Raw genomic sequence first — 21,722 nt, 5'->3', positions numbered from 1 at the left:
CATCTCATACCTCAGACTGGTATTCCACTAACTCCTCAGTACTTAAACAGGCAATTCTTTAAGGTCAGGTCTTAATTCAGCTGTCTTGCAAATAACTAATGGAGAACAAGAGCAATCTTTTGTCATTTTATTGAAATTCAAGAACTTTTTCCAGTAAGACAAAACTTCTCTTTGGTCATTGCAATGCCTGAATTGGATGTAACTGCCATTAAAATACTAAAAGCCCAAGCAACTCCACTGAGAAAAGGCTTTTCTTCAGGCTAATAAATATCTATGAGGTCATGATGCCAGCACTAGACTCCTGCTGTATATCACACAGCTGCCCGATGTCCCGTGTCGGGTGCAATGTGTGCCAGCCTGCACCTGAACAGAGAGCTATAGTCCACTGGGCTCTGAACAAGACAGAACTGGTGCGACTAGGAGGTGATCCAGGGGTGTTTCAGACACCGGGCAGCCGTGGCTCTTTCCTCCGGCAGCAGTTCCAACATAGTCAGGAGGAACGAGCTGAACTTGGCGGCTTCCTCACGCGGCCACTCGTACTTCTCCAGCAGGATCTCAAACAAGGTCCACGGCTTCAGCTTTGAGATGTGTCGCAGTTGTCCTGCACGGGGTAAGAAGTGGACTGATGCAATGCTTTTGTCTACTTCCAGTTAATGTACACTGAACTAATGTAAAGCATTTCTAAAATATTACTGTATTTGTTATTCATTTAGTATACTGCTATACCTTTATGGTTGAAGTATTGTTTAGAGTTTCTCCCTGACAAGACGAACTGGGATGGAAGGGATCCCAGCAGCTCAATGATGTGGGCAATGTGATCTGAGAGAACACGAAGCACATTGCATATCAAGCATGTAGTTTAATGAAGGACAAAAGGGATGCTGTGAACAACACTCACCTTCCTCGCGGGTGAAGGAGGCTCCTGATTGGGGGTCGAACAGATAGTCCCCTGTGGCCAGCTCAAAAGCCTGCAGTACACATGAAGAAATAAAGAATAATGGCTCTGACACATCTACAAATGGCAACGCTGGAATCAAACATATTGAAAGAGGAGAGATGAAGAACTTTTTTTATTTTATTTTTATTAAAATACACATCTTGGTGCTCCTCTCACCATGCAGGCGGTGCTCCAGATGTCAGCCGGTGTGTCGTAGTCAGCACCGATCAGAACCTCCACAGAGCGGTACTGACACGTCTGGATGTCTTCAGTGAAGTGTTTGTGCTGACGACAAGAGGGACGGGATTTTATGTAAATGACCTACAATCTATGATTATTAACAAAGCTCCACAAAAACAGTCTCTGTATTCTTCTAGGATCCATCCTCTGGGGACCATGAATGTTGCACACAAATTCATGGCAATCCATCCAAAAGTGATGGACATTGCCAAACATAGAACAAAGCTGCAAGATTGCGTTAAAAACATTTTTAAAGGGAAATGGCGTCAGAGGATATAACATCATTGTCTCTTTCTCTGACTCCGCCAAGCTATGTTTAAAATCAGCCCACGCTGGAAACACATGGCAGATGTGTTTTCCACTGGAGTGCACGGTACACATGGCTACTGTGCTCTGCAGAAAGCAACCGTCTCCTTTGGTTTAGTAAGAACGATGGGTTGGAAGTGTTTTTCAAACATGTTGCTGTCGACGACTGCCTCAGTCCAGTTTTGCCTACTCTGCCTCTCAGTCCCTCCCGTTGGAGACTCCTCCATCCGCCCCTGCATAATCCCCAACCATCCACCAGATGCCCTCTCCCACCTGACCTAGTCACCTGACTCTCACTACCACCTGCTCACTTGTTTCCACTTCCCCCCATCAGCCCTGCAGTATATTTACCGGCCCATTTCCACCCAATCCCAGCTAGGTCGTGAATGTTGCTTCGTGCCTTGCCTTTCCAGCCATTTCTACCCGTTATCTGTACGTGAAACTTGAACCTCAGTAACTTCTTTTTTTTATGAACATGTTGCGGTTTTCTTTCAAAGCTTTTTTTTTAATGATAAATATAAACAAATTCATCCAGGTATTCTCCAAAATCTTGGCCAATCAGCATGATTCTCACTATGTGTATTTTGATGCATAAATCAAGATCCAAATGAAGATAGGCTAAAAAGCTCTATTACCCAAATAAATGATGGGAGGTACGCACTTACTGACAGCTTTCTAGTTATAAGATGAAACTATTTTGTTGGTATTTTGTAGGTTTTCAGGTTTAGTTTGCCTGCAATAATCACTCACCACCCAGCAGGCATTGCCCAGGTCAGCAATCTTGATGAGGATTTTATCAGCATTCTGGGGTTTTAGTAGGTCCAGAAGTACATCCGAGTCACTGATGCCTAAAATAACATAAAATAATGTGATCGCTAAGTAGATCAGACCGTGATATACTGAGTGTACTGATGATATAACGACAGTACAGATTCGTGCCAAACTGTAAACATTAACTGACCAAGGGGAGAGGATGGTGAAGGAGGAGGCAGCTCTTTGTCTGCAGTCTGATGTAATAACACCGATCTAGAGCCAGAGACGGGAGCATCTGTGTTGAGGTCTGGCCACGAGCAGATGGACTCTCTGGGGCTGTGTGGAGTCCAGTCCAGCCCGTCTTCCAACAGCAGCGTCTGCCTCCTCAACCTGAGGTTAGGACCTGTGAGCTTAGAGTGACAGGTGGAGCTACGGGTGCTAGAGGGAGCAGCGACATCAGAGAAGGACACGTGAAGTTTGTCTTTCTGATTGTGGTCCTGTCCTCGTCGACCCCTATCTTTTCTTGTGAGTCGTTTAATGGGGCTCTTGGAGACCTTGCTGGACTGCAGGGGGGTGCAAACCGTTGTGGGAAACAATCAGAGGGGAGCACCGAGTTAAACAATGAACGAATTATTGAGTCACAACTTCATGCCTGTTTTGGGAATTAAAGCCACTATGTGTAGGATTTTAAAATGTCTGACTTTGATGCCCTCTAACTGTAGCATCAAAAACACTCAACATAACAGTTCATATAAAGGAACATTACGTATTCTGTGACATTTATCAACTGCTGTTACCAACATATCTACGCATATCGTCTGTAGATAGTCTATAGAGTTTCATGTGAAAACCATGTATAAATATCTTAAGAATAAATTGTGAAGCTGTTACAGCATGTAGCATGTAGCAAACAGTAAGTTGCCAACAACAAGCTATTTTGAAACCACAACAGCGGTTGTTGGAAGGACATCAAAATCTGCAGTTATATCCTCTTACAGAAGAACGACCAACACCTTACTTTGTCCATTCCGTTTGAGCTACAGGAGCCTGGGAGTGACAACTCAAAATAGTGATAGTTATAGATACTTGCTTATCCTGAGATATACCGTAAGAGCTATCCAGTACAATTAAAGTATTTGATGTTCTCTACCCTGGAAATGTCTTCACTTGTCTTGACCACAATGCAGAAAGTGCTTGTAAAGATATGTTTTAAGTTGAGTTGCAAACTGTACAATATTGTTGAGGGATTTCCAATGTCTCTTTAGGGTCAAAGTACAGCAGAATGAGAATGGTGGACACCTACTATGTCACCCAAACTCCTACAGTGCACATGCAGGAGTTCCCTGTACTTACAGATCCCTTTTCTGATTAGACAACAAAATGATTTGTCATAATTAGTCGTGTTGCTCATATAACTGTAGGAAATAGGGGGGAATAGCTGTAATATTATTTCAATCCGAATCAACCGAAATCTCAATGCACTGTGCTCATCTATGACATCGTCCTATGGAGAGTTTCAGGCTGTAGATGTTGTCAAGATGCAGTTAAGAGGCTCAAGTGCAAAAGCAAAACACAACATGCTTCTTACCCACTCCCCAAGAGTGTGGAAAACCCCAGTCAGCTTCCCCAACAAGTTGGACAAACTCTAAGGAAGTCATAGCAGAAATACAGACGCCATAATTATAACAAAACACACAACTATCCTAATAAAAATGAATGACAATATGTTGAACAGAAGAATACATTTCAGGTTGCACACCTGTTTTTCTCTGGAGCTTCTGTTCACTGGCAGGAAGCAAAAACATCAGCGGGGAGAAGAGGCACACATTGTGAAAATAAGTGATAAAAGGCAACGGCGCTGAACGTTTTTTTCTTGCAAGAACATCAGCCTCAGTACCCGCAGATTGCTTGTGACACATACTCCTTTATAATCGAAGCTAGGCATACTGCTGCTTATGCAGCGTTGCTAACCTGTGGAGCCGGTGAAAGCAGAGGACACGGGCAGCTGCCACAGCTTGGTGTCGGCTGCCAGGTTCTGAATGTAAACCTCGTCCACTCTCAGGAGGATGTTTTCCGGCTTGATGTCGGTGTGGATAATCTTGCATTTGGTGTGCAAGTAATCTAAACCCTGCAGAACCTGTGATAAGGAATGAAAATACAGCCACTGTCAAGGCAGTCCGTGTCAGCGAAGGAGCAAAAATAGAAGGTGGTCGGTCGGAAAAAACAGAGCTCAGTCAGTGGTGAAAGAGAGGGAAGATGATTTAAGATGGAATGAAGGGTTGCCCGGCACCTGTCTGAGGATGCTCTTGACGCAGGGCAGGGGGAGGCCAGAGTAGTTGGATTTGATGATCCACCGGAGCAACTGGTGGCCCAGCACCTCCAGAACCATGCACACATCTGGCGAGCAATTAAGGACCTTGTCTCATGCTGTACAGCTTGGGAAGGTAGAGGTTTTTTGGGGGTATTTGGAGGAGGCAAAAACACATTGACACAATCTTTACGTCTCAAAGTCCACCTTGATACAAGGATGTTGTCATGGTGGCATCAGTCTGACTGTGTGTAAGCAACACTTGTAAACAACGGAATTTAACAACACCTGCGAGAAAAGACACAACTGCACAACGAGATGGCGACTGCAGATGTTTCTGTAAAGGATACGCTCTCCATTCGCTCCAGTGATCCTGAAGTCTTCAATAAGGTGCACGATTGACTCACGTTTTGGATCTCTGGGGTCACTGTCCCTTACCTGATTTTCAGAACATGTTACAATATCCCCAAAAATGTATAAAGACAACTGTGCTGGTGTGTATAAAAAAGATATTTGCAGAAAGGCTGAGCTACCACTGTTCATTTTACCAAGACTGAGAACTATACAGTGCATTATTTCTCCCCTCATCTCTAATATAATCAGTATTTTCTTTGTGTTGATCAGACACTCACAAACGCATTTGAAACAAAAGCAATGCGGTAACACTGACACATTTCAGAAGTTTGATCTCGTCCAGTGCCGTCTCTGTGAACGTTTCAGCGCTCTTCACCACCTTCAGAGCCACAAAACGCCCCTTCCTGCATGCAAACAATTATGGCAGTTAGCTACTATTACGGTTATCTCTACATTATGTTATATATGAAAATTCAAAAGGTCAAACATGTACTCACACCATATCCCAGCAGAGCCATACAGTAGAGAAGTGACCCCATCCCAACTTTTTAACCACTTGGTAACGGTCAACGAATATCTCTCCGATCTCTACAGGGTAGTATCCACCTGCAACACAATGTACCGCCCTGGATCAGACAAAAGATCTCTACCAGTGTGTTTGAGTTTGGTGTTGGGGTGCCGCCTACCAATGCCATAGTCTGCAGGGTTCTCCTGTTGCTCCTCATAAGATCCCAGAGGCTCCGGTGAACGAGGACGTGTCTGTACGGCTGGAGGGCAGTGGGACGTGGGGGAAGGTTTAGGTCTCCCTCCCGTGTCTGTGGAGGGGTGAGGCCTCGGTTTGCCGGGTGGATTGGAAGAGCTGGCAGAATGAAGGGCCGTAATAGCGGCGGCATATGAAGATGACATGTTTAATGGGGCAAGAAGAGTCCGAGCACAGCGGAAGATGGGCCCGGATGACAGCAGCGCTCAAGATGAAAGCTGCAAGAACAACAAAAGAAGCATACTTTCAAAAATGGACAGAGTTCTTCAATCGTGCTTACATATTTGAAACAAGAGTCCACCAGCTGTTCGGCTCCAGCAGCTAGTTTGTGCTTTAAGTCACTGATTGTGGGGAGGTTGTTTTCTAGGACATTTTAAAGAGGCAGTGTACATGTGCGTTTATTTTTAGCTGGATGAGTGGCATGTCAACGTAAATAGCTCCTGCACTGGTCCAGCTGCAACTGAACTCTTCCTGATATTGCATGGACTAGCCGCCACAGTTGTAAACATGAACGGCTGGAAATCCATATTAAAACATGCTCTTTCAAGGGACACCTGGTTCTAGCAACTTTTGTTGAGGTTAATGAAGCATATCGAGCTTATAATTAGGAAACAAAAGTATTGGCTTGTACTGGGACAACATGGCTGGGTGAAGTGCTGTTGGGCCTGAGGGCAGGAAGTGCAATTGAACCTAATGAATAATAATGGAAGATTGCTTTGTTTTTACTTTTCCAGTTGTTATAGTGCGTTTGTCTACAATTCAAAACAGATGTAGGCCTACGGCGAGCTAAACGTTTTACATTATTCTGTGCTGTTTGATAGTTATAAAGCAAAGCCCATTAACATTCACATGTCTTGTGTGATAAGATGCAACCTGTTATTTATGAATTCACTTCTGTTGCTTTTTTGCTACCTCAGCGAATATAGTTTTATTGTGAAGGTTTAAGTCCAGTGGACACTAGTGCTGGACTAAATATGTTCAGGGACATGCTGTTGGTCTTAATGATGAGACTCGAACATACAACACAATAAATACTCAACATTAGAGGAGGAGCCTACTTACCCCCCTGTGTGTGTGATATATATCCAGATGTAATGTCTGTAACGTGGGAAGAGACACGAGCGTGGCACGAGGACTCTGCTCCTCGCTCTGTCCTGCGTGACTGACAGACACTCGGGTCCAGGAATAGCAGACTGCTTCTGCTGCTGGTGTTTCTGACAACACTCAACACGATGCAGCTACCAGTTCTATTTCCAGACCTGGGGGGGGGGGTCATACTCTTATTTTATTATTTCGAAAGTCTCTTAATCAATGTCATTGCCTGAACCGTGCCAACATACCATCATATATTACCTGAGGTAAAAGGCACTTTATTTAAAATAAAAAAGCCCTGTGTGTGAAATCTCTGCCTATGACAACTTTGTATTGAAAAGCCTCTAGGCTGTAGTTTTATAATAAATACATATTCCGATATTCATATCAGAATATATATTTATATATATATAATTTCAACACCATCTCCAGAGTGGTTTAATCTGCACTGTTTTTTAACAATAAATAAACATGACACAGTCTGCATTCATTTCAACATGACACTTTATTGAGAGTGAATGCACAGTCTCATACATACAGTATAGGGCGGGCCTATTTAGTCTTATTTCACAGGCCTGGGTATGAAGAGAGGAGGGAAAGGGAAAACAGCTGCATTTAAATATAAAAAAAAGAATAATCAAATATGAACACGTTACGCTGCTGAATGAACTTGTTTTAACACACATTACCAATTCCCGCACTGATGAGAAAGAGCTACAGTAGATAGCTACAAAATGTTATAGGTTCATAAATATAATATAGTTGGAATAAATTTGCTTTAGAGCTAAATTTATACCATTCATTTTCAACTTACTGAGTACATTATATGAAAAATACATTTACGACCCCCAGTGCACAGCAGTTTGGTCTTTGATTTCAGGTTTTAACCAGCAGGAAGAAGCTCTATGAAGCTGGATGTGAACACATCAGACAGCAGGAGGAACCAGGTAACATTCCACTGTGTGCTACACTTTGTAACAGAGTAGAAAACAACATCATTTATGACAAACGTAAAGAATTACATTCAAATGAGTTCTAAAATGGCCAAAGATCAAGTACAATAAACAGGGGGGGGTGGCTTAAAAATGTTCTGTCGACACTAAGACATTTACTTTCAGTTCCCTTGAGGATTTCATGAATTATTCTAATCTTTCGGGTGTTTACAATACTGTTAAGACTGATTACCTAGAAATATATTATGACACATAACTACTCTGAAAAAAAACTTAACGTTTTTTTTCTTTTTTGAAACAACACAAAACCAAGCACATGAAATGCATTGAAATCATTACAAATACAAAAAAATCAGCCAGCATGAATTCTCATTAACAAATGTACTGGTATGAGACCCGCTCACACCGTCATTCAAAACTGCAGCAGCCCTATTCTGTCCACACCGCCAACCTCACTTTTTACAACCAATTAAATAGTGCTCACTTGGGAGGGGATTTTGATTAAATACTTATCATGTGGTTAGTTTAAAAATTACATTGTTAGTACAGGAATAAAAGTTGAAACTCATCAGTACACCCCCACTCTATATACAGACTCACTCTCAGATAGACCTTCAGTAGATGTTGACAAAACTTAATTTCCTTATTTTCTTCCCCCAATTATAAACCTTGTCTACTGCTTGACATCTCTCTTGGTGACAATTTCAAAGGGAATTAAGGCTTAAGATGTTCATAAAGTGCTCCATACGACGCTCAAATCCTCCACAACTAAATGCAGGAAAAGACGGATTTGATGTGAGTAAATTGTTGTCATACAATCATGTGCTACTGCCATACAGTAGGTCTCACAACAGCCCTCGGGTTTGGTCTAATTGTTCTTTCAAGGTCAGCACAGAGAAAGCTTTACTGGCCAGCACTAAGCTGAATCTAGAAAACATACTGAAAAATCACAATATATATGACATCATTCCAAACACCCTAATTTCATGACATCTTGAACCGCTTTCAGTTTTCGATTAGACTTTACTCACAAAGGCTTAATGCTAGCATTTCAGATTATTAGAAAGCACTTTGAAGGTTTCTAACCACGGTTTAGTTTGGATAATAAAACACGTAGGCACTCCCGTCTGCTACACCGGTACACTACAGTTCATGGCCCCTCTCATTTATCAAACATGAAAAAAATACAAATGGCTGTGAAATTAACGGCAGATGAAGACTGACTTTTGCTATAGTTTACAAACACACATTCACTGGCATGTATTAATGCTTTTCAAATTATGTGAGCTCACATCTTTGTGTATCACAAGATCAATGAGCAATAAATTACCTCTTTCATATAGTTGTTCTTTATATCTCAGAAGATACAAAATAGTAATTTAGAGTTGTATATATTCTGTAAAAAAGTATATCTTGGGGAGACTTTTCAGGGTTATCAGGAAGCAAATTACTGCTCGTGTTGGACCAGAAATATTGATATATTAAGTACAGCATGACCATAGTGTTATCAGATGAGTCAACTCCAGTGCACATCCACGTGGGAATACTGGGTTTGAAGTCCATATACTGGTGGGATCTGTTAGAACACGGGGAACTTGCCAAGGCTTTTTCACACTGTACAGCTACAGTTTGTCGTATATTCCAGTCTCTTTCTGCTGAGGTTGCCGTGTTTTGCTTTGCTGTTGAGGTCACATTGTATCAACTCGTCTGTGTGTGCGTGTGTGACAATGCGAGTCTGAGTGAATGTGGGTGTCTGTGAGGCTACAGTGTTTATGCTCAGATCATGTAGTGTGTGTGTGTGTGTGTGAGGCTACAGTGTTTCTGCTCAGATCATGTAGTGTGTGTGTGTGTGTGTGTGTGTGTGTGTGAGGCTACAGTGTTTCTGCTCAGATCATGTAGTGTGTGTGTGTGTGTGTATGTGTGTTCTGCTGCTTCAGACTAGGGTGCCTGGGTCTGCACTGGGTTCCTTTGGGGTCACCTCTTGCATCTGTGAATGAGGAGTCTCCTGATAGAGAGAGAACTCCATCGACCTGTTGGGGAGGCAGGACAAATCAATACAGCGCTCCATAAACAAGAAGCAGGAAGTGGAGGGTAAAACCACAGTGAGAATACATTTACATGATATGAAAGCTATGAATCACCGTCAGAAGCTTGGAGAGTGAAATTAAGGAAGGGGGGTGGTCCTTGTCATAATTAAAGATGCCCATTAATGCAAGTTCACATTCCATCTGTTGAGTCATCAACGTTTCATGTGTATATGTGTCTGCTGTGTCTCACGGGCCACTTAAGGCACTTCAAGGACGCCTTTGAGTGATGAGGAGACATCCGAGTGCCCGGACGTTGGCATGAGGCAGACAGCAGCACATAATGCTGACCGTGCAAAAATACAAACACAAACACAAAAATAAAACCAGCCCGGTTGTAAAGGTCGGGGGATGATAGATGGATTGGCTGGGAGTAGAGTGAGAATAATAGCACCATCCTCTGCTGAGAGAATTGCTGCCACTGAGAAAGATGTTTTAGCGAATAAATAGTGAGTGACTGTATTTGCAGACAAGCATGTTGGTATTTGTAGTCTAATTAAATGTATTCTCACAAAACATAGAAAATACAATTTCTTAAAGTGATAGTACAACGTTCTTCTGCTGTGGGTGCAATGGAATTGTCAAACACAAAACAAGTTACAATACATTTGTTACGGCTTGTATAAGTTTGAGCTCACAACACTGATTCTGAATCCCACCAATAGACATACAGCTGTAAAAGAGACAGAGCAATAAGAGAAAAATAAATACTGACCTTCCATGCAGCGGGTGACCGTGGAAGCTGGCTGACTGGGGTATCTGAGACCTTTGGAGGTTGGCTGGTTCCCCTTGAACAGACTGGGCCTGGTGCACCAGCGGGTGGGGGTGCGAGAGGCGCGAGATCCCCGCCTCGTGGCCCTTCGAGGCAGCGGGAGGGTAGCCAAGGGCGTTCCTCAGGTACCAGTCCCTCAGTCCCTCCAGAGCCAGGGCTTTATGCAAGCTTCGCGTCGAGTCTTCTGGGGTCGGGAGAGAGTACTGCGGGGGTCTGCGGCTGAAGGAGGGGCCAGATAGCTCGGTCTGGTAGGGGTGTAAGTTGGGGATGGAGGATGTGGTGGTGCCAGAGGAAGGAAGGGGAGACTCGTACGCTGAGAGCAGGATGGCATCCTGGGGATGTTGCTGCAAAGGAATAAAGGGTCCACAAGATTTGGTTCTGGTGACTTTGACCCTGCGCAGCTCAGCTTGGGACCCTCGAAGGACCATGGGGCTGTAAGGAGGCGCGGCGCTGGGGAGGTTCACCTGGGAATGGGAGAAGCCGTTGGCATGAGGAGGCACCGCCGCGGTGGAGGAGCGAGGAGAGGACATGTCCTGCCAGATCCTGCCTGTGGACTGGTACAGGGGCTGCTGCACTTGCACCCTCTGCTGTTTGCCCCAGATATAGTCCATCAACAGCTCATTGTAGCCTCCGCCGGCCGCTCTGTCGCCCATGGACAGACGCATTTTGGCCTGGTCCACAGAGCCGTCGGCATGTCTCTCGGGGCTGCCCAGGTGAATGTGGCGTAGCTTGCCATCAGTCAGTGTCTCTGAGCTCTTGTAGGGCCCTCCTCTGGGGGGCATCCCGTTTCTGGGAGCAGGATCGTCAGGGAGGCTGGATCTATCCAGCAGGGCCTCGGAACTGTTACTGCGCCTGGCCCGGGAGCTGTAAGGGCAGCCTCGGCGGTCAGAGGAAGAGCCCTCCTGGGCCAGCGGAATCATATAGGGCACATCCAGGCTGCCAGACCACTGCTTCAACCCATTACCACCCGACGCATCCGACCTAAAACATATAAACACAACAACAGCTTACATTAGAACAGGACTTTGGAGCAACTATGGATAAAGAAAAGTAAATGAAAGCATTTTTAGTCAAAACCATGTAACCACATTTTACAGAAAATCACTTAACAGGGGACACAATTTGTCTGCTCAAGCCCCTTGCTGGTAGCTGAATATGACACTAATCGTTGTTACAACCCTGACTCTGTGTCTGCATTTAACTAAGTCATTAAGCCATCTAACCGTACAGTTATCCCAGCAGGAGGCAGCTGAAGCTGCGCTGCATCAGACAGAAGCGGCACCACATCGCAGATTACCTGACGTGAACGCTGATTGGCGCGGTTCGGGCCAACAGAGGAGTAGCTGGAACACTTCTGCCTTCGATGTTGGATGCACTTCTCGGTAAAGAGTGAGCCGGGCTGTGAGCAGCAACACAAGAGGACGTGGATGAATGAAAACAATCGTGATTATATGAACGCTCTCAAGACACATCGAGCAGAACGCGCAGCTTGCAGTGTGGGGCCCACTTCCAGTACCTGACAGAGCTTGTGACGGAGTTGCGGCGTGTCCTCATCTCGTAGTAGATCTCGACTGGCGACAGCTTCCTGCTGATCCTGTGGTCGGGGCTGCCCACTGTGAGCCGGGGTTGAGACAGAGAGCGCTGGTCAGCCGCCACACTGGGAGACGACTCTTTTGGGAGGAGAAAAAGAAACAAAACAAAGAAATTATCTTTTAATGACCAACTCACTGACGACAAAGAAATGATCCACTGTCATTACAAGCACAACAAGTGTGCCATTTCGGGATTTAACAACTGAAATGTGACAGCGTATTCATATTTGGTGTCTTTACACCAGAAGTGCAAATGAGTCTCCCACCCACTAAGCGTGAGTGATGTGTTTTGAATGGGAAAAGGGCTGCAAATTCTGTTAAGCTCATTATGAATAGAAGGATATACAGTATCCGACAGAGAGAGTTGTTGACAGACAGTCTGTATTCAGTTGACTCACCGTTGTCATGGGATGTTGAATCTGACATGGAGCTTGTACTCTCTGACATGACAGTGTCCTCTGGAAGACAACAAACCATTCAGGTCACAGATGATGCAGAATGAAATCCGTTTGCTTAACATAAATGCAAAGCTATATTTGTCTTTCAGAGCGTAGAATGCGAATGACAATGCGGCTTTGTTTTAAGTCACTTATACCTGATATGTAATATGTATTTAAAGTGGGTGTATGGTTTGAGATTGTACCTGTGTGACACCCCCGGTGAACTGTCCTCTTGCTATTTGGGATATTTCGGTCTGATTCCGAGTGTCGGTACAGAGCACCAGTGAAGATGGCTTTCATCTGCTTTCTTTGGGCCGCCTCATCCTTCAGCCGGGGGAACAGACAGCCGTGTTAGACCACAAGTACACACAGCGGTGCAGCTGCTGCGTAAACATAATTGATATTCAAGGTGTTGACTTACCTCTGCCTTGGCGTTGGGCAGCAGGCCAGCTCTGCGCTGCACCGGTGGGGGTTTCTCTCCCGTCTCCAGGGGGAAGGCATGTGGCAACTTCCCAGTCAGCTCCTGTAGAGGACATTCATTAGCGGCCAGTAACTAAAATCCATCTTCTCACGGGCCTGTGAGGCTTAAAGTGTTCCATAAAATGACACCACTTAACAGATTACTTTAAGTCTCAATAAAACCCACCCCTTAAACAGTTGACTGCACTGAAATAGAAGCCAGAAATAATTTTTCTATCATAATTTACGAAACGGAATAACCCTGCAGATGAGTCGTGCTTTAGACGTTTAAATTAGCAACACTGAAAACAGAGTAGACAACTTGTGAATCCAAGAACGGAGCACACAGAGACAGAGTGAGCCGTTATATGTCCAGCTGTGAACACCTAGGGATGTTTTAAACAGCTGTTTAAAGCGGAGGCAGCTGTTGCTACATTAAGACATGCTGACAAGTTCAAATATTAATATACAACCCATTTTTATAGGAGAAAGAAAAGAATCACTGGTTACCATTTGCATCTAAATCGATAGGTTCAATTTTCAGGACATATGATATAATCTGTAATATGCTGCAGTCTCTTTAGTAAAACAGTAATTAAACACAGTAACAAACTGCAGTCATCTGAAGACTTGTGGATGGCATGCACGTATGTTTCAAAAGTGAAGATAGAGCTACTCACTGCTTCCTGCAAACAGACTTGTTTGAGCTCTCCCACTCTGGAGTTGAGGAGAGCCTCCAGGGCCTGCTTCCTCTCTTGCAGAGCTGCAACCCTCTCAGCCTGCAGCTTGCTGTCCTGGCAGCCTTGAACATCTACACAGCACAGCACACATGCAACGCATTTTTAGGAGGAATGAATTGAAGTTTAAGGCCGGCAATACTCTATATTATTATGGTCAACAATTCCCACGAAAAGACCCGAACCAACGATGAATACAGTATTGTCAGTGTATCCAAAGCCTGATAGACCTCGTTCCTCTTTGTCATGGAGCTCCATTGTTGTCCCAAAACTATTAAAAACTCAACAATGAGCCTCGCCGTTGCACTGGGTCACATGTTCTGTTCCTTGTTGCCTTGTACAAGCAAAGTGTGTTTTATTTTGAGTCGGTCCTGCTGTACATGCTCGGTTCTCTTCAGTAGGAACCAGATGGCTCGTGGATGGGAGCCACAGACGAGGGGGGTCAGAAAGTTTAGAGACGGACTAACACATTGTCTTTTCATGGGATTTGCTGACAATATTATTAATAATATACAAAAATTACAGACTTTTCTTTTAACAACAGGAGGCTGGACATTTTGGGCCAAATCCTCTGAATGCAGATGATTCAAACTAAAACATTTCACTATTTCAAATGTTCATTATAGTTAGAAATGCAGTGTTTTGGTTTCTACGGTTTCACAAAAATTGCTTTTTTAAGGGTCTAGTTTCTCACCATCCCTCAGTGCTCTGATAAGATTATTTGACAGCTGCGGCAGCAGCACGTGAACAAAAGGCCTTCACACACATGCAGCTGTTTTTTCAGCTGGCTTTTACCTTGAGGAAAACACTTTTGTTTTTCCTTCTCTGTGAGAAAGGGGAAAAAAAACAACACCGAGCCATTCCAGGCTTGTCCAGACACGAACGTGTCCGTCTTTGCAGTGTGAGAACTCATTAGTACTCACCAGGAGCCCCCAAACCCATGGATGTGATCAGATGTCCTTTGACCTCCATGTGGTGTAATTCTGGGGACTTTACAACTCTCGCTCCCAGCCACGCCCTCACCTGTTGGAAGAGCAACAGAGACTCAAAATGTGTTCAGGCCTAGAGGGTTTCTTCTCTTGACTCTTGCAGTATCGTGTGTTTTCTTGAGGTCTACAGTCAATAGTTGCATTTCTAGCGAGTCAGCAGTAAGATAAGCACCGGTGTCTGCTAGAGCAGGTTACACCAGGTACCATGAGGGGGAGCTACTGTACCTCTGTTCAGGTGTCTAAAACCCAAACCCTGAAAACGTTAAAAAAAAAAAAATTCATAATACAATTTAAAATGAAAAGAATAGAGGAAAAATATTTCGATTTTTCTGATAAAAATAAGCTTTTATCAGCATAGCAACAGCTTCACTAAAAGCACTATTGATCCCATGTTTGACACTGTATGAAGCCATATTAATAAAAACGCATTTAGCCGGTTTTATAGAACATTTATAGAATATCAAGAGATCAATAAAAGTCCGACGATAACTTAACTTGCACCTTAAGGCAATCTGAAAGTGAGTGAGTAATACTCTAACATTAGCTCTCAGATTCAATTAGCAACCAATTAATTTGCAAAGAGAAGGAAATGAGACAGGGCAAGTAACATTAATAATGCAGGGTCAGAAACAGAGGGGGAGAAACCTAAAACCCTCAGTGTTTTATGTCTCAATAGCTCAAGAGCTACTGCTGCTACACAGAAGAGAGGAATAGAGCCAGAAGCAAAGTGAGGCGAGGAAGTAAAATGCAACGTTCAGCAGAGTTTCTTTTGTCCTGCTGTCATAAATATCAAGGTTTACATGAAACTCACTTTGTATGTAACTGTGTTTATATCTTATAGCTCTTACATATCAGAGCAGATAGGATAGTTCTCCTGAGAAGGAAACTGTTGCCTAACATCGAATAAGGCCCCGTAAAGAGAAATGCTGCCTTCACTCGACTGTAAGTGAGCAATGTTTCACGTGTGCTTTTCCTCCACATAATGGAGGTTCATTACGGACAAAGCCTCTTCCCTAATGCCCAATAGAGACTTGACATCCAAAAATAGCGATCGCGTTTTCTGCCAAAAGCCTCTCACTCAACGCTGCTCACAAATCGCTGCCGTAAACAAGCGCCTTGCCAGTCGAGTAAATCATAAAACGACTCCATTCAACCCTCAAATCTAGGCGGAAGGCCTCGAGGGCTGAAGCAAAATGATCCGTCCGAAGGCTGCTTCTGCCAGCGTCACATCTTTCCAAAGGAAACATTCAGCTATCAGTTAGTCTGAGCGGCTGTCTCCAAGCTCTGCTTACAAGGGACCAGCTTTTTGCTTATGGGGGGGGGGGGGGGGTCAGTAGGAGATAGTGTTTTGTTTTCTTCACTCAAACAACATTAAGAATGAGGCTCTGCTTTTGTTTTGAAGACATACTTGAACCACTTGTTTGCGTTGGCTCCCCAGTCCTGGAACTGAACCAGCGAGTGCTGTTTGCTCCTGTACGTGTGAAAACCCTCAGCATGCTTGACCTCCCTCTGACAGACAAGTAGGGACCTTTCACACAAACAAATGGCAGAGTTACGACCGCCGCGCACACAAAGAAGCTCATCACATGAATCCTGTTACACAAAACCGAAGCCCGAGATAATCAGATTTGAAGTCAATCTAATATACTCGAGAAGGACCTTCACCTGGGAATGCACACGGCAGCGTCATGTCTGGAACAAGCGAGGCCGAGCAGTAAACCCGCCGAGGGAAGCCGTCAAGAGGAGACAGACGGAGACATTCGGTATTCATTTGCGTGGTCGCCAGGCAGCTGGAGCCAAAAGGCTGCCGTGCCTCTGAAGAATGGCTTTGTCCGGCGAGCAAAAACAGTTGCTTGGAAGCTCGGTGCTATCCTTCTCACTCACTAAAATGTGTCTCTTTAGAAAAAACAATGACTTCAGTGCTCTGGGTTAAGTAGTGTTTCATTTGTGCTACTACAACCGGTGTAATACAGTCATTTAAAGCGCTACAATGTAACTTTTAAAGAACACTTCAACACACACAGCGTTACTTGGGCTGGTATGACCAGCAGCTAATGTTGGCAAACGTTAGCAAGTAACTAAGTCAGTTTGTTGACTTAATGACTCTTTGTACTTCTCTATAGGACAACGCACATCGACTCTCTGCAAAAGCAGCAATGTATCCCATTCAACACATCCTGACTACTGCACCTTCACAACGTCGTCGGCCTGTGTGGGTCTGGTGTGTGCGTGAAATAATGTGAGACTTTAAGCGCTTTCCATCGTCCCGTTATTGTCTGTTGTTCAGCAAAGGTTACACATCCTGTGACGCCTCGGTCTTAACCGACAATGTATCCAGTTCGTAAAAAAGCTTTTAAGTCTTTCTGTGAAAAAGATCCGACAGCAGCTGTTGCTAATTGTTTGGCCGAAACAGGAAATTAATTTAGTAGCAAGCCAGCAGCAATAGTTATAAAAGCTACACTGAAACAGAAAAGCTGCCAACTATATAGAGAGAAAAGACAGAATGGCGTCACAATATGAGCCACACATTTCGGATGAGGTCTCTGCAAAGAGCAAACAGAAACTTAAGTAGTGAGTGCTCAGCACCAAACAAACATCACAGCACTCCAGGGTTACCACCGTTTCAAGTATCGCTTTTGAGACAAGGACCAATCAATCAACTGCAACAAGTCGCACTCTAACCACTACTGAGTCCAACCAAGAACACACCTGAGAGGATCAGCGGTCCTACCGGTTGAAGTCAAGCGCTTACTGCGCGAACATCTGGTGTACAGATGTGTGCGGAGGTACAGTCAGGTACAGGCCTACAAAAACAACACGAGACGGCATCACATTCCAGGGAGATGTGGCGGGACAGTGAGGAATCAGATAAACGGGGAGTCCCAGGGAGCGGCATCAAAGGAGGGATCAGAGGAGATGCGAGTACGAGAGATATGAACGCAAGGCGATCGTCGAGCACGTGTTGCCTGAGCTCGTCTGTGTGAGGGGTGAGGGACGGGCTCAGGGACGGCGGCGTAGATAGCACTGTGGGAGCCATGTTGATTAAAACATGAGCCGTGCGATGAGAGCGAGGCGCCCCTGTGCAGCGCGCATCACACGAATGCAAATCAGCGAGGAGTTTAATATTCAAGTCCGACGGGGCTTAAACACTGAGGCCTGCAAGGTAGGTCCAATCCTACCGTGAACTGCACCGCTCTCCTCCTTCGGCTTAGAAGTCATATATATTGGATCACAACATAGCTGAGCTAAATTCCTACAGGCAACAGTTTTATAACCAGTTTTCTCATCCCTTGACAAACACGACGCCTCCCAGCTCTTAAAGAGATTCACTCTCTCTCTCTCTCTCTGCAGTCAGCTTTTATCTGGCCCAAGAGTGCCAGGAACCGGCTGCTGTTGTCAACAGCATTTACATAACAGATATATTCATGACTTACAGTAAAGCACGTCTTAAACAGTAGATGCTCCTGCAACAGCCTCATATCTGTTGCAATTGGCAAGGGAGACGCAATGTGGTTTTGTTGGTCTCGTTCGACGGGCAATAAAAGGAGCAGCCGAGATGTGAAAGAGCAGCTGAAACAACGCCGCCGGCCCTCTGCGGACAGGTGAGGCTGGCAGCCCTCATGTTCCCTGTTGGTGTTGACACAGCTGCTGCTGTTGTGAACTTACACATGGTAACCAGATCAGGGTTACAACTATGTGGCCGGGGGAGTCAAACCGGGGCCAGTAGCGTCGCAGACTGCGTAGCTTTGAAACGTCCGCGTCAAACAGTCGGCTCTCGCAATGCACTCCGATGGCGAGCCGGGACGGCGCTTCTGAACCTCGCTCTGAGAGAACAGTACAGCGTGACATGATTTGTAATGATGAGAAAGAGGAATGGAAATGTCAACATCCAAATGGTTTTAACCTTAAGAAAAAAGAAAGGTATAGGATACGGGTTTCTGCGTGATAAAGACATCGGTGACGGTCAGACATGCAGCTGATTCCGTGCGGAGGATTTACTGAAGTACCTCCACCTGACCAACCCCGACCAAAGGACTGCGGAGGGCTTATGGGAGGTCAGATGACCCCATCCCCTACCCCCCACACTGTTATGATCTCTTCTTGTGCTCTCTGTGTCCATGAAATACTGATTTATAACACGCTTATCGGCACGCAGCAGGGCAGCTTAGCTCCAACAGACCAATCCCGGGGCTCACCGCTTCTCCTCCATGGCCTTGGCGCTCACCTTTCCACGTTTGACACAGCTGCTGCGGTCGAAACAAAGCAGTCCTGGTGATTGCTATCCACCTGGATTCTGCTAAACTGAGGTGGGGGGGTTGGGGGGGTGGTAATAAAGAAAGGAATGCGGAGCTAACGTCCGAGGGGATTATTCCTACGCATTTTCCCTTTGCGCTGCAACACCTGGAGGGGATTTCTGTACGTATTCCAATGTTGTTTTTATGTCTCACTGTGGCTGTAATCCGCCTTGTTTGGTTTAGGAGGGAGTTCAAGGCCGCTTATGATGTGCAGCCACAGCCTTACACTTACATCCATTACTATAACCGCCTGCTCTGATTCTTTTGTGTGCTTTGTGACAGAAGAAATGTGGCTGAGTTCTCTCTCTTATCCACTAAATGAGAGCACTGCTGCTCTGGTGTTTTCCAACATTAGATAAGGTCTGGGGTTTGATTCCCTGAGCTCACACACTAAGCACCAAAGGTGCTTTGGACGAGGCCAAAAGCATATTTTCATTTTAAACGCATGCAAATGTAAAAGCAAAAGGGTTTGCTGAAATGTTCTGGATCCAGATCAGGGTGTGAGTGCGACACTTTTCACACACCCCACTAAATCTGCATGCTTGCCAGTCAACTACTACTGAACCAGATGCTCAAACCGTGTCAGTCCGTGTCTTAAGGGCACCATAAAAGGAGCAGTGTCACCTTGGTGTAACAAACATGGCAAAATAATTGTGTTTGCACCAATCTGGGGCAAAGTCTGTGGTGTTTGACTGAATGGTAACAATCAATAGTAGCTAGGGAGTGCATAGTTAAATAGTGAGGTGGCTGTGGCTCAGCGGGGAGAGCTGGTTGTCCCTAAACCCCAGGGTCGGTAGTTTGTTTACCTTGAGCGAGACCCTCACCAGCTCCTTTACACTGTTCCTAGAATCAATGCAGTGGTGACATTTCACGCATGTACCTGTATGGGCCTGTAGTAAAGTTAAAAATAAAGTAGAGTGCCACCAATTTGAACATAACAGCAAACAGAGGGGAGAAAACAAACACACCCACATGTGTTGAAATCCCCCTGAACAAGAAGACACCGTCCCGAGCACGAATGATCACCTATACGATTAAACAGATCCTCCTTTTGCACATCGCCTTTAATGGTCGGCAATTGCAAACTACACAAGAACCCCAAAAATGGGAACGATCAGCGGCCTCGAAAATACTTGGCAGCAAAGTGGAAAAACATCTTCTGAAAACAGAAAGGTGTTTCCCCAGGTACACCAAGGGGCGGGCTAGCTGTGAATCACCCTGAAGGCACCAACTGCCCCCCCAAACACACACACACACACACACACACACACTCAACAGACATCCTTGTTCAGGAATCTGTTAATAATAAGGTTTACGGCTGCTGCACGAGAACGAGCAGTATTCATAAATGAAATCAATAAGGCCCAGCAGACAGCAGTTTGGCTCCACAACAATGCAGTAACAGAGAGAAGTTGTGTCCCCCACCCACCAACCCACCCCCAAAATAAGCATGACACAGATTGCTTTTGTCTTTTCAAGCTCCCCATTTGAATTCACGCAGATTCTGCTGCTGCAATCCCGGCATTTCCTGCCTTTTCAATCCACGGTGCCCGACAAAACAATGTGTTCTTTCCGTTTCCAGGCGCTGGAACAGAGCGCGAGCGCAAAACGAAAAGACACACGTTGGATTCTTATTTCATACAGTCCTCGCATTCAATTTACGGGCGTGTTAGTAAGCGCAGCGTGGAACGCATGTACAGCATGCGTGTTCCCACATTCAGAGCCCGGCGTCTGGGGCTGCAGCCATCCTGCGTCTGCATAGTCGCTGCCGACGGCAGCGCCGGCTGATAATGAAACACACCGGGCTAATTAATGGCAGCAATAACATATCGCAGGTGTGTCACTGATTGACACGATGCCAAAACACGGTTTTTTTTACCTTACGATACATGCGCGTCCAAATTGAATAACAATATCATATAAAATAACGTCTTGTAATCTCCTATATAGGCCAAGCTTCTTTTTTTTTTTACAGAGAATATAGGCTGTGTTGACGGCTATTCATAAATACGCCCAAACCGGATTAGAAGGACATCTTGGAGCTGAACCCCCCTCTTACCAGAGAGCATGACCGATGCCTTCGGAGGTCTCCATGGTCCTCTGGAGCAAAACCAAGCCGAGAAAAATCATTCCTGCATGTGACCACGGGACAAACCCCCCCCCCCCCAGAAGAGTCTTCAATTAATTAAACGTGCGCTACTTTGTAATATACGAGGGGGGGACAGCCCGTCGTTCATGGTGGCTTCGTATCCCAATTGTAATTCACCAGCAGCCTCGCGACCTCCGCGGCGTTGGAGCCCTGCGCATCTCAGCAGACCTGCTTTTGAGAAGAGAACAAACCCTCCTATTTTACACAGCCAGCAGACTCAACACTGTCACAGCAACGACGCCCCTCCCAGATGTAACTTGCCTCCAGTGCGTGCGCCCCTTAATCCTGTCATACAAATGTTGTTATCCAGTTGTTATCCATAGGCACGCGCTCAATAACGATGAATAGTCGAATGAAAAAAGGGGGGAAAATAACGTTGAAATGGTGTGTGCGTGTGTGTGTGTGTGTGTGTGTGTGTGTGTGTGTGTGTAGTGCTTGAGCGGTCCTTCTCCCTAAGAGTAGTATATATTAATTTAAATTTCGATATGTATGTCAGCGCACA

The 21,722-nt window shown here is 45.1% G+C and overlaps 2 protein-coding genes across 4 annotated transcripts; both read right to left on the bottom strand.

Moving 5' to 3' along the window:
* Positions 1-53: 53 nt before the first annotated feature.
* On the bottom strand, positions 54-7,161 carry LOC116383352 (SRSF protein kinase 3-like). Its single transcript, XM_031847126.1, has 15 exons — positions 6,721-7,161; positions 5,585-5,876; positions 5,396-5,504; positions 5,215-5,302; positions 4,895-4,982; positions 4,527-4,633; positions 4,208-4,373; positions 3,996-4,021; positions 3,825-3,881; positions 2,445-2,799; positions 2,234-2,331; positions 1,115-1,222; positions 899-968; positions 727-819; positions 54-601 (listed from the first exon to the last, which is right to left on the bottom strand). Exons 2-15 carry the CDS (start codon positions 5,802-5,804, stop codon positions 417-419), a joined length of 1,770 nt encoding a protein of 589 aa, XP_031702986.1. The 5' UTR covers positions 5,805-5,876; positions 6,721-7,161; the 3' UTR covers positions 54-416.
* A 75-nt stretch (positions 7,162-7,236) lies between these two features.
* Positions 7,237-21,623, bottom strand: ccdc120b (coiled-coil domain containing 120b). 3 transcript variants are annotated; one of them, XM_031847112.1, is made up of 11 exons: positions 21,131-21,623; positions 16,185-16,304; positions 14,711-14,810; positions 13,731-13,861; positions 13,013-13,114; positions 12,795-12,915; positions 12,550-12,609; positions 12,076-12,229; positions 11,857-11,958; positions 10,503-11,540; positions 7,237-9,733 (listed from the first exon to the last, which is right to left on the bottom strand). In XM_031847112.1, the coding sequence occupies exons 3-11, from the start codon at positions 14,757-14,759 to the stop codon at positions 9,637-9,639; spliced, it is 1,854 nt and encodes a 617-aa protein (XP_031702972.1). In that variant the 5' UTR covers positions 14,760-14,810; positions 16,185-16,304; positions 21,131-21,623; the 3' UTR covers positions 7,237-9,636. The 3 variants fall into 3 exon arrangements, with proteins under 3 accessions (XP_031702972.1, XP_031702958.1, XP_031702963.1); XM_031847098.1 differs by lacking the exon at positions 16,185-16,304; XM_031847103.1 differs by lacking the exons at positions 16,185-16,304; positions 21,131-21,623 and having other exon boundaries at positions 14,711-16,132.
* Positions 21,624-21,722: the final 99 nt, after the last annotated feature.

Source organism: Anarrhichthys ocellatus, unplaced genomic scaffold (assembly GCF_004355925.1).
Source record: "Anarrhichthys ocellatus isolate YVR2014 unplaced genomic scaffold, GSC_Weel_1.0 scaffold1, whole genome shotgun sequence".
NCBI lineage: Eukaryota > Metazoa > Chordata > Actinopteri > Perciformes > Anarhichadidae > Anarrhichthys > Anarrhichthys ocellatus.
The sequence above is the reverse complement of the archived record's forward strand: the minus strand, read 5'-3'. Positions and strand labels throughout refer to the sequence as shown.

Excerpts from the sequence above, each read along its gene's own strand:
- LOC116383352 (XM_031847126.1), bottom strand. The coding sequence starts at position 5,804 with ATGTCATCTTCATATGCCGCCGCTATTACGGCCCTTCATTCTGCCAGC. Across the intron at positions 3,882-3,995 it reads GAAGCTCCAGAGAAAAACAG|AGTTTGTCCAACTTGTTGGG; the intron begins GTGTGCAACCTG and ends TGACTTCCTTAG. Across the intron at positions 2,332-2,444 it reads TTCACCATCCTCTCCCCTTG|GCATCAGTGACTCGGATGTA; the intron begins GTCAGTTAATGT and ends ATGTTATTTTAG.
- ccdc120b (XM_031847112.1), bottom strand. The coding sequence starts at position 14,759 with ATGGAGGTCAAAGGACATCTGATCACATCCATGGGTTTGGGGGCTCCT. Across the intron at positions 13,115-13,730 it reads AAGTCTGTTTGCAGGAAGCA|GAGCTGACTGGGAAGTTGCC; the intron begins GTGAGTAGCTCT and ends TGTCCTCTACAG. Across the intron at positions 12,230-12,549 it reads TTCAACATCCCATGACAACG|AGTCGTCTCCCAGTGTGGCG; the intron begins GTGAGTCAACTG and ends TCCTCCCAAAAG.